Raw genomic sequence first — 10,594 nt, 5'->3', positions numbered from 1 at the left:
ACATTATTTAGACTCCTTGAGATAGAGTGTCTGGTAAAACTTTTGTTCTCAATATTGTTTGTTACATTTATTATTTGTTATTATTGTTTATAGTTGTAGTTATTTTAGTTCTGTCTTATTTAGACAAAAAAGGGGAGATGTAGAGAGAGCCCACCCTTTGGGGGCGGGACGGCCTCTGGCAAATGTCTATAAATTGGGGTGCACAAACGCTGGTAACCCCTTCTTCCTGGCTCCTATTTCTGGGCATCGCTGGAACTTCGGCTGCGTGAGTGCTCCATTTATATTAAAGTTGCTGTTATATTATACCAATTGGTCTGTATTAATTTGATCCGCCTTCATAACTCCTACAGTTAGGAGTTTCACAAACACCCCAGGCTAAACTATAACATGTATGCAGATGACCTGGCAGAGAGCCATGAAGACTCTGTGATTGTTATATCAGTTTCCTTGAGCTACTATATGCCCTACTTAGTTGATTGTGTGGGCCATGTTCTCCTGATTTCCTCAACCACTGAATGCTACAATCCTCACACCCTCCTTCTGCAAGATCCCTACAGCTCAAGCTTATGTTTGGGTAAGGATCTCTGATGGGCTTTCATCAGCCCCTGGAAGAAGACTCTTTAATAACAAGTAGTCCAGGAACCAACCTATGATTATAGCAGGAAATAAGAATCATTTTATTGATATTTTTTCTTGGTCAGCTGTTATTTGGTTCTGTTCTCTGAGCCATTCAAGTTCTGGTTCCTGGCCATCTAGACAGTGTCAGTTATGGGCTTCCTCTCACAGCCTGGGCTTCAAGTTAGACCAGTCATCTATTGGCCACTAAGAAAGCTCTGAGTCACCAGTGCCCCAGCATATCTTGCAGGTAGTACAAGTGTGGGTTGAATGTTTTGTGGTTGGCTTGGTGTCCAGTTCCACTGAGAACTTTATGTGGTTACAGAAGATGGTTAGTTCAGCCTCCATATTCTTGATTACTAGGAATCCTCACTAGGATCACCATTATAGTTTCCAGAATGTTTTCACTACACTGTTTCCACATCCCCTGTTAAAAGCTCCCCTATTCCAGCCATCTCTCCCTGTCTTCTCCCCATCTGTCCCTTCCTCACTCACCTGATCCGTCCTCTTCCCATCCCCCCTGCCTCCAGTATACCTACAAGATCTATTCTATTTCTGATTACCAGGGAGATCCATTCATCTCCCCTAGAGTTATTGTTACTTAGCCTCTCTGTGTCTGTGGATTGTACTGTGATTAACTGTGATTACTGTGATTATACTTTATTTAATTGCTAATATCCACCTATAAGTGAGTAAATATCATATTTTTCTATGTGATTCTGGGTTTCTTCACCTAGGATATTAAAGAATTCAAGAAACTAGACAACAAAAAAGCAAATAATTCAGCTATAATGGAAAATACCTCTAAACAGAATTCTCAGTAAACGAATCTAATGTGACTGAGAAACACTTGAAGACATATTCAACAACTTTAGTCATCAAGAAAATGAATATCAAAACTACTTTGAGATTTTATCTTACACTTGTTAGATTTGTTAAGCTCCAGAATACAAGGGACAGCTAATGCTGGCAAGGATATGTGGCAAGGACATGTACAAGTGCAAACTTGTACAGCCAATGTGGAAATCAACATGCAGTTCTCAGGAAGTTGTGATTCAATTCACCTCAAGACCCAGCTATACCACTCTTGGACATATATCCAAAAGTTCCTACCACAAGGATATTTGCTCAACTGTGTTCAGAGTGGTGTGGTTCATAAAAGACATAGACTGCTGTATCTGGGAGAGATTGTGTTGATGATTGATGTGGGAAGGCTCCTCCAATGAGGGTGGCAATATCCCTAAGAAAGTGGGCTTGGGCTACAAAGGGGAGCTATCTTAGCATGAATGAAAGAGTGATTAGGCAAGAGAGAAAGCCAGGAAACAATCTTTGTCCATGGATTTTTGCATTCAACTATTAACTTGATTTTCTATCCTAAGCTCTGAAAATGATGAAGTCAGATTACCCCACTCATTGTCTGAGCTGGTTTTGGTTAGAGGATTTAATCAGGGCAGCATAAATGCAAGTTAGGAGAAAAAATGGAAAACCAAAAGTAATATTGTTGCTAGGAAGAACCTGGGAATGATGTCTCTTGAAAAAGTGTAGAAGATATCTAGATTTTAGGTGGTGAAAAAATATAGAAAGTAGTACACAGAACTAAATTGGCTGTTCTTATAGGACCAGGAATATGGAAATGTTAATAGGAATGCCAGAAAGTAGAGATTAAGATCATAGGATTTCAGTTGGAAATGATAGACTCCATAACAGATTAAGTTAGAGGTCATTTGTGTAATATTTTGGTTCCAAAATCTTTCTTTTTCTGCCTATTACCTGGAAATTTAGTAAAGTATAATTAAAAAATAATGGGCTGATTCATGAAATGAAATATTGGATCTGTTAGATGGTTATTACTGATGATTCATTCAGGTCTACAGTAAAAAGAAAACAAGTGGGGCTGAAATAAATGAAAATGAAAAGGTAGTTTCAGGTGGCAACCAAGTGCTAGAACAAGCAGGGATTTTCAAGGAGTTTATTACTATTTAGAGAAGGCCCTTGCCATGGAATGGAAGTCTAGCAAGGTGTTCCAGGAGTAAGACTCCATCCACATAAACCTTCAATTTATGTAAGGAGTAAGCAACATGATTCCTCGTCCTATGAAGCAATTTCATACAAAACCTGCTACACCTGTGGTCCAAGTGTGTTAGTGTCTGTCAATTAAGAACTTAAACTTTTTAGGACCACTCATCATGTGCTGGTCCTGAAAACAAGAAAGAATAAGGTACTAGGTTTTTAGTTTGTGGTTACAATCAGCATTGTTACTGGCATCCATGTTTGGCAGAGACAGAAACCCAGTGAAGAGAGTTTGAGAGTTCATACCATGAAGCTATGAGGATAAAACTTGTTGTTGTTGTTTTTACTCTTTTGGAGGCCTGCCACCCAGCTCTCAAAAAATGACATACACTGAGGCTTATTATTATTATTATTATTATTATTATTATTATTATTATTATTATTATTATTATAAATTTCTGGTCTTAGGTTGTCTTGTTTCTAGCCAGCTTTTCTAAACTAATTGTCCCATCTACCTTTTGCCTCTGGGCTTTTAACTTTCTCTATTCTGTATAAATTTTTTTTTACTTCTTACTCTGTAACTTGCTGTGTAGCTGAGTGGCTGGCCCATGCTTCCCTCTCCTTTTCTTGGTCATACTTTGTTTTTTCCCTCCAAGATTTCTCCTCCCATTTATTCTCTCTGCCTGCCAGCCCTTCTTATTCTTTCCTACCAACCTATTGACTGTTCATTAGGCCAAACAGATATTTTAGACCAGCCCAGTATCGCAGCTTCACAGAATTAAACAAATGCAACATAGAAGAATGTAACACATATTTGTACCATTGAAACAATTGTTTTACAACATAAACAAATATAACACATCTTACAATACTATTCCACAACAGCCAGGGTTTTATTTTGATACAGCCTAGGTAGTATTTTGATACCACAAGATGTTGTGATCCCTAAACTCTAAGACATATTCTATGGAGAACTAACTGAACATAGGGAGTGGAAGTAGCCACAGAGATGTATGAGAAGATGCAGGGTAGGGCCATCTGAGCCCTTTGAAACTGAAGCCCTGTGCATCTGAGATAGAGCTACAGGGTTTGATATTTGTCCTGCTATGCTTCAGTCTTGCCTTGGTTCAATCTTCCCTCACTATGTCTCCATTTCTCTATTTTGGAGTGTAAATGGTATTCTGTACCAATGTATGTTGGAAAGATGTAACTTGTTTTCTGATTTTTACAAGATGCTACTTGCTGTGGGACAATGGTCTTGTACCTCGTAAAGATTTGTCACTTGCATTGGTTTAATAAAATGCTGATTGACCAGTAACCAGGCAGGAAGGATATGTGGGGTGACCAGAACAGAAGAATTCAGGGAAGAGAAAAGGATAAGTCTGCAGTCATCACCCGGACAAGGAGGAAACAAGATGAAAATGCTTCACTGATAAAAGGTACCAAACCATGTGACTAAAACAGACAAGAATTGTGTAAGATGCAAGAATTAATTAATAAGAAACCTTAGCTAATAGGCCAATCAGTTTATAAGTAATGTAGACCTCTGTGTGTTTCTTTGGGACTGAATGACTGTGGGACTGGGCTGGAGACAAACCTCTGTCAACAAATCACAGTCAAGAGATTGTGTTAAGCATCAGAAGAGACTGAACATTTAAACAGTGTAGGGGCTATTGAGGACTATGAGTATCATTGAAGTGACTAAATTAATTTTCTTCATGGATGACCAGGAGCCTATAGTAACCCAGGTCAGAATGTAATTGATTGAATGAAAAACATCCCAGATAGGAAGATGTATGTTAACATGCGCCTCTTCTTGGTAACTTTCATTTGATTGCTTGTGAAACCATTAGTAGGAGGAACCTTTCTGGATGAAAACTCTCATTGGGGCTGTGATATGATGTAGTAAAGAGGGCTGTTTAGTTTTTCCCAGGTACTCAGCCCAAAATTAATCACACAGAAATTATTAATTAAATCACGGCTTGTCCTATTAGCTCTAGCTTCTTATTGACTAGCTCTTACAATTTTAATTTAACCCATTTCTATTAATCTGTGTATCCCTACATGGCTGTGGCTTACCAGGTTAAGTTCCCAGCATCTGTCTCTGGTGGGGCTACATAACTTCTCTCTGACTCTGCATTCTTCCTCCCAGCATTCAGTTTAGTTTTCCCCCACCTACCTAAGTTCTGCCCTATAGCTCTGCTATAGGTCCAAAACAGTTTGTTTATTAAACAATGATAATCACAGTATACAGAGAGGAATCCCACATCACCTCCCAATTCTTCAACTCCATCAGAGGCTCCAGAAGGATATAATATTACCTAAGTAAACAAGAAGTATATTGTAAGCAACTTCCAAAACTCTAGAAATGACAAAGACATCTTGTTGCCTAGACAGTCACCCAAAGTTCTTCTGTGTTGTTGGGGCATCCAATCTTCAGCCCACAGGCCCATAGTATCCAGCAGACTTTTCCATAAAGTAGGAAATTTGAAGACCTGTTCTGCCTTGCAATGGAAAAGTCCATCAGTTGCTTCTTTCTGTGTCCCGAACAATGTCTGGCAGACTCTTTCATGAATCAGGAACCCTGAAGAATCATCTCACCTTTAGACAAAATCAGCAGTTAATTCTCTGTGAGTCCTGCATGTCTAGTTCATCAAGCAGTCCTGCCTAGATCAGTTTCTTGCCCAAATGGCTAACAAACTCCATAAGGAACCTCTTTGATGTCCATCTTCCTCTTGAAGTAGATTGGTGCTGCCAGTAGCAGATATGTCTCATTGTCATGAAAAGTTTTAACATTGTAAAACATTTTAAATGCCATATTATGAAAGTCTCTGAAAGATTTGAAGAATCTATCTATCTGAAATACATTTCTGTACATCTAGAAAATCAAATTAACATGCTACTAACTTGACTATTACTATTATAGATGACTCTCTATTTACCTATATTTTAATTATACATTACATTTTTAAATGAGCTGCACAAATACAATACCTTAATCAAGAGCAGAAATACATATAATAAAATTGACCTTAAATTAGTATCAATAAGCCAAGATCCATACCAATGCAAATTTCTATAGCGTATTCCCTTTTAAATGTAAATAAACATTTATAAACAGTATTTGGGAATATGGGCATAGTTCTCTCCAAACTACTTCCTGCTTTTTTATTTGGCAAAGTAATTTTTGGGGGGTGTTCACAGTGACTTTTTGGGTGGTCTTGATTCATCAAACCACATTAGTCTGGAAGGATTCCACAGGTTCTCTTTTTCCTCTGTGGGAAAAAAAAGGAGAACCTCTTTTGCAAAGCAACAAATCCTTAGACCCAAATTCTGAAGACATGAAACATGTAAAATATATATGTTGGTTACTTAATTCCTTTACAGTCAAAAAATTCAAATAAAACACAATAATATACATAATCCAGAGACTCTGTATATAGTCCATGCTTATGTGGCTTATTTGTTTTTATTCTATTACTTTTTAATATTTATTTTATTATCTTTACTCCTTTAATTTATGATTGTCTATACTCTGTCTCTTTAAAGACTTTGTTTCATTTTTATAAACCATTTACTTCTTTTTATAACTTTCTATATTTTTCTTCTCTCTCCCAAGCCTATGTACATTTTAAACACACTGTCTCATTTAGAGGTCTTTTATGTATGAATCTGTCCTATTGTGTATCTGTAATTCTTTACTGTTTAAGAGTGCTTCTTAAAATGCTAAGCACTTCTTATGGACTTAAGCTGTGTCATTGGTAGAGCAAATACAGCCTGCCTGCTTGCTTTACCCAGTCCAACATGGCAAAGGCAAGTTTACTACCTCTTAGAGTCATGTACATTGGCCCATTTTCAGACATACAGGGGATCTAAGTTGCCATTAGCAATCTGCTCACAGATCCCATATCCAGTCCTCCAGAAAGTCAGAGTTCATGGTGGCAGCACAGCCCAGAAAGCTGGCATTTCAAAATGGTGCAGGTTTTTTCCTGCTACCTCTAAATCAGAAAAACCTCTCATAAAGGAGCTGCATCATGTCACCAGTAAGCAAAACCCATTTGGGGAAATAAATGTGGCTAAAATTCATTTTTTAGTGTCTAGAATTCCTTTCCAAGATCTCTAAGATTTTAAATGAATTTTAGTTGGCCACATGGTCAACAGTTTATTGTGAGAAGCTACTTGTTAGTTCCCAGCTGCTCAGCTCCAAAATAATCACACAGAAACTGTATTAACTAAATCACTGCTTAGCCCATTAGCACTAGCTTCTTCTTCCTTTTTTTTTGAGACAGGATTTCTCTGTGGCTTTGGAACTTGTCCTGGAACTAGCTCTGTAGACCAGGCTGGTCTCAAACTCATAGAGATCCACCTGCCTCTGCCTCCCAAGTGCTGGGATTAAAGGCGTGTGCCACCATGGCCCGGCGGCACTAGCATTTTACCGGCTAACTCTTATATATTAATTTAACCAATTTCTATTAATCTCTGTATTGCCATGTGGCTTTGGCTTACCAGGTAAAGTTCTCAGCGTCTGTCTCTGGCGGAGCTCCATGACTTCTCTCTGACTCCACCTTATTTCTCCCAGAATTCAGTTTAGTTTTCCCCATCTACCTAAGTTCTTTCCCATAGCTCTGCTATAAGCCCAAATCATTTTCTTTGTTAACCAATGATAATCACAGCACACAGAAGGGAATCCCACAATAATGAGTTTCTATTGCCTCAACACATTTCCTGATCTTTGTGCCTACCATGTTGTGGTTGAAACTAATCAGTCAGCTTTCTTCTTTTGCTGTCATAACTTCCCCATCATCATAAATTCTATCACTAAATCACACAAGATTCAGTAGAATTAACTGCTATTTGGTGCTAAGGTGGTTTGGAATCCTACTGTTTTCATTTTTGTTTATTTTGAAGACAAGGTTTGTCGGTGTAGATCTAGCTATCCTGAAAGTAGCTATATATACCAGGCAGACTTCAAACTCAGAGAACCTCTGACTCTGACTCTCAAGTGCTGGAATTAAAGGTGGGCCAGCATTCCTGGCTTTTTTTATAATGTTGTATGATGGTTTTGTTTCTATCAAGCAGATGCTGTTATATTGAGCTTTACCATACCTTGAACTTTAAAATTTGACAGAGGGTATTATTATGTTTCCCAGGATGGCATGTATTCATGACATTAATACTGCCTGTGCCTTTTGAGTCATTGGATTGCAGGTGTATAACCTTCTTCCTGACTGTTTTGTTTCTTTTGAATTTTTATTTTAAAAAGAGTATTTTACCTGTATGCATGGATATGCACCATGTGAGTACCTGGTCCTTACATTGATCAAAAGATAGTACTAGAAATCCTGAACTTGGAATAATAGATAGTTATGATCCCCCATGTAAGTCTGTGAAACCAACTATATGCAAGACCAGAAGGACTCTTTACTGTTTACCATCTTTCCTGTTCTATGTTGATTATTTGTAATCAGCATATTAATTGCTATTGTTTTCATTTGTCCATTTATAATTTTTTTAAACACACAGTGCCTTTTAGTAAAATCCTATTTAAATTGCAGTTAAAACTGAGGCACTTCAGATTTCTGGTAAATGAATAAAGAGTTGAAGTGAATACATAACTCTTTGTAGAAACTTCAGCAAAAACCTATGAGTTATTTTTATCTTTTATGTTTGTTTGATTGATTTTCTTCATGTGAAACCAATATTTAATATGTATTTCTTGCTGTCCTAGAAGTGATTGCATAGACTAGGCTGGTATTCAACTCAGAGGCAGATGCCTCTGCCTTCTAAGTGTAAGGGTTAGAGGCATAATTCAATGCATCCAGCTTTTCCATCTTATTTTTCTTTTTTGTAGTTAGAAATTAATCTTTCATACAGTTTCTCTTATTTGTACTCTGTATTCTTGATTTGTTTACATATCTTTCATTGTTGGTTAGGAAGCATTTCTCTTGCAAGGTGATATCCCATTCAAAGTGTTCAGAAATGACAGAGATGAGCCTCTTATTCATTTTGCTTCTAAAGTGACTTGGTGATTAAATTATGATATCTGTGTCATGGAATAAGTATGGGGAGCACCAGAATTATACGACTAAACTGTCAAAGAAGTATACATTTACAGTGTTGTCAAAATCATGCTTTTGGTTGTACACATATATGGGATATTTTAGAATACAGTGACCTATGATGATGTGTATGTCAACTTCAATTGGGAAGAATGGACTTTACTGGATCCTTCCCAGAAGAATCTCTACGAAGATGTGATGGTGGATACCTACAGAAACCTCACTACTATAGGTAAGGAAGAATTATCTTTCATATTTCAAATAAGGGGATGGCTGTTCAATGATTAATGGTGTTATTTTGTAATATGATTGAGATAGAAGAATGGGGTAAATAAATCAGGCAGGGTTGTAAGGTTTGCTACAAATGGTGGCTAAATTTTTTTTTACAATTTTTAATATATAACATCTGGCACTATATTTTAGGATACAGTTGGGAAGACCATAATATTGAAGAACATGGTCAAAGTTCTAGAAGACATAAAAGGTAATTTTCATTTATAAATATACAAATATACCTCTGAAGAATTGTAATGCATCCTATATGTTTTAAACAAAAGCAGCAGTGTAAATAATAACATGCATTGATGATTATTAAATTCTCACAAAATTGTATACCTTAATTTCAGATAGGTGAAGTGCATTTGCAAGTCATTCTTTTAAGAAAGAAGTCAAGGAAACAATGTCTTAACTTATATTACCATTTGAATCCTAATACAATGAGAACTATATTGTAAAATTGTCTGTTATTACATATTATTCATACTATAAAAGATATACATGTTGAAAAGATGATAAGTGTATTTCTAAAACCCTTTATTACACCAATAGTCCATAGAAAAGGTAGTTTAACCCATATATTGTGACTGTGTTAAGTTTAGTGAGGGGGGCAGTTAGAGTCATGAATCAAGGGGCAGCTGTTGTGGAGAGGCCTTAATCCAGATGCCACAAATCTATGAGGACAGAAAGTGTGAACTCAATGTGGAAACCTTGTATTTGTTATTCTTCCTTTACTAGGTATATCATATGTTACTCTAGATACAAGCCACATGAGCATAGGGATGTGAAAAGATATAGCATACCTCTTTCTCAGAACAAACAGAAGATATGTAGCAGTCCCCATGTTGAGTATACTTGTTGAATTTGATGTAAAAGTATACAAGTAATTAGTTTTATAGCCTCATTGTTAATATATCAACAAACTCATTTCAGAAAAGCACCATGAGTACTAGGACTGTATAAATATTTCTGTTTGTCCTAGTTCACTTAGCAAATGTAGTATCACTAACAGTAGAGGAAACATTATGAATGCAATAAGAGTGGTAAAGCTCTGAGTTTTTTTTCAGTTCTCTTCAAATACATGAAAATTCTCATACAGAAAAAAAAGATTCTGTGAATGTGAATCATGTAATAAAGGTTGTTATCAGTTATCTTCAAAGATGAAAAGCAAGCCTTAATAAAGGGGAAAAACAAAATTGTAAACATGGTGATAAAACCTTAACATATAATTCCTCTTTAAAATAGAACTAAATTGTAAAATTAATTCATATAGATAAAAATATTCAACAATGTATTAAATGTAGTAATGCTTTCACATGAACCATTATCATTGTAGGCATGAAAAAAGTCAAACTGGAGAGAAAACTTCTGTATATACTCAATGTGTTAAAAACTTTGCCTGTGACAGTCACCATCACAAGCATGAAGAAACACATACTAGATTAAAACCCTATGAAGGAAATGAGTGTGGTAAAGCCTTTTCACATCACAGTCATCTTCAAATGCATAAAAAACATACACTGGAGAGAAATCCTATGAATGTAATCAATGTTGTAAAACCTTTGCATATCACAGTAGTCTCCGAAAACATAAAAGAACCCATACTGGAGAGAAACCCTATGAATGTAATCAGT

General features: G+C 36.5%; 1 protein-coding gene across 1 annotated transcript; it reads left to right on the top strand.

Moving 5' to 3' along the window:
• Nucleotides 1-6,429: 6,429 nt before the first annotated feature.
• On the top strand, nucleotides 6,430-9,172 carry LOC113455834 (zinc finger protein 431-like). Its single transcript, XM_026778460.1, has 3 exons — nucleotides 6,430-6,438; nucleotides 8,790-8,916; nucleotides 9,108-9,172. Exons 1-3 carry the CDS (start codon nucleotides 6,430-6,432, stop codon nucleotides 9,170-9,172), a joined length of 201 nt encoding a protein of 66 aa, XP_026634261.1.
• The last annotated feature ends 1,422 nt before the right edge of the window (nucleotides 9,173-10,594 follow it).

The sequence above is a fragment of the Microtus ochrogaster genome, unplaced genomic scaffold (genome assembly GCF_000317375.1).
Source record: "Microtus ochrogaster isolate Prairie Vole_2 unplaced genomic scaffold, MicOch1.0 UNK168, whole genome shotgun sequence".
Classification (NCBI taxonomy): Eukaryota; Metazoa; Chordata; class Mammalia; order Rodentia; family Cricetidae; genus Microtus; species Microtus ochrogaster.
This window is presented reverse-complemented; position numbering and strand designations above follow the sequence as displayed.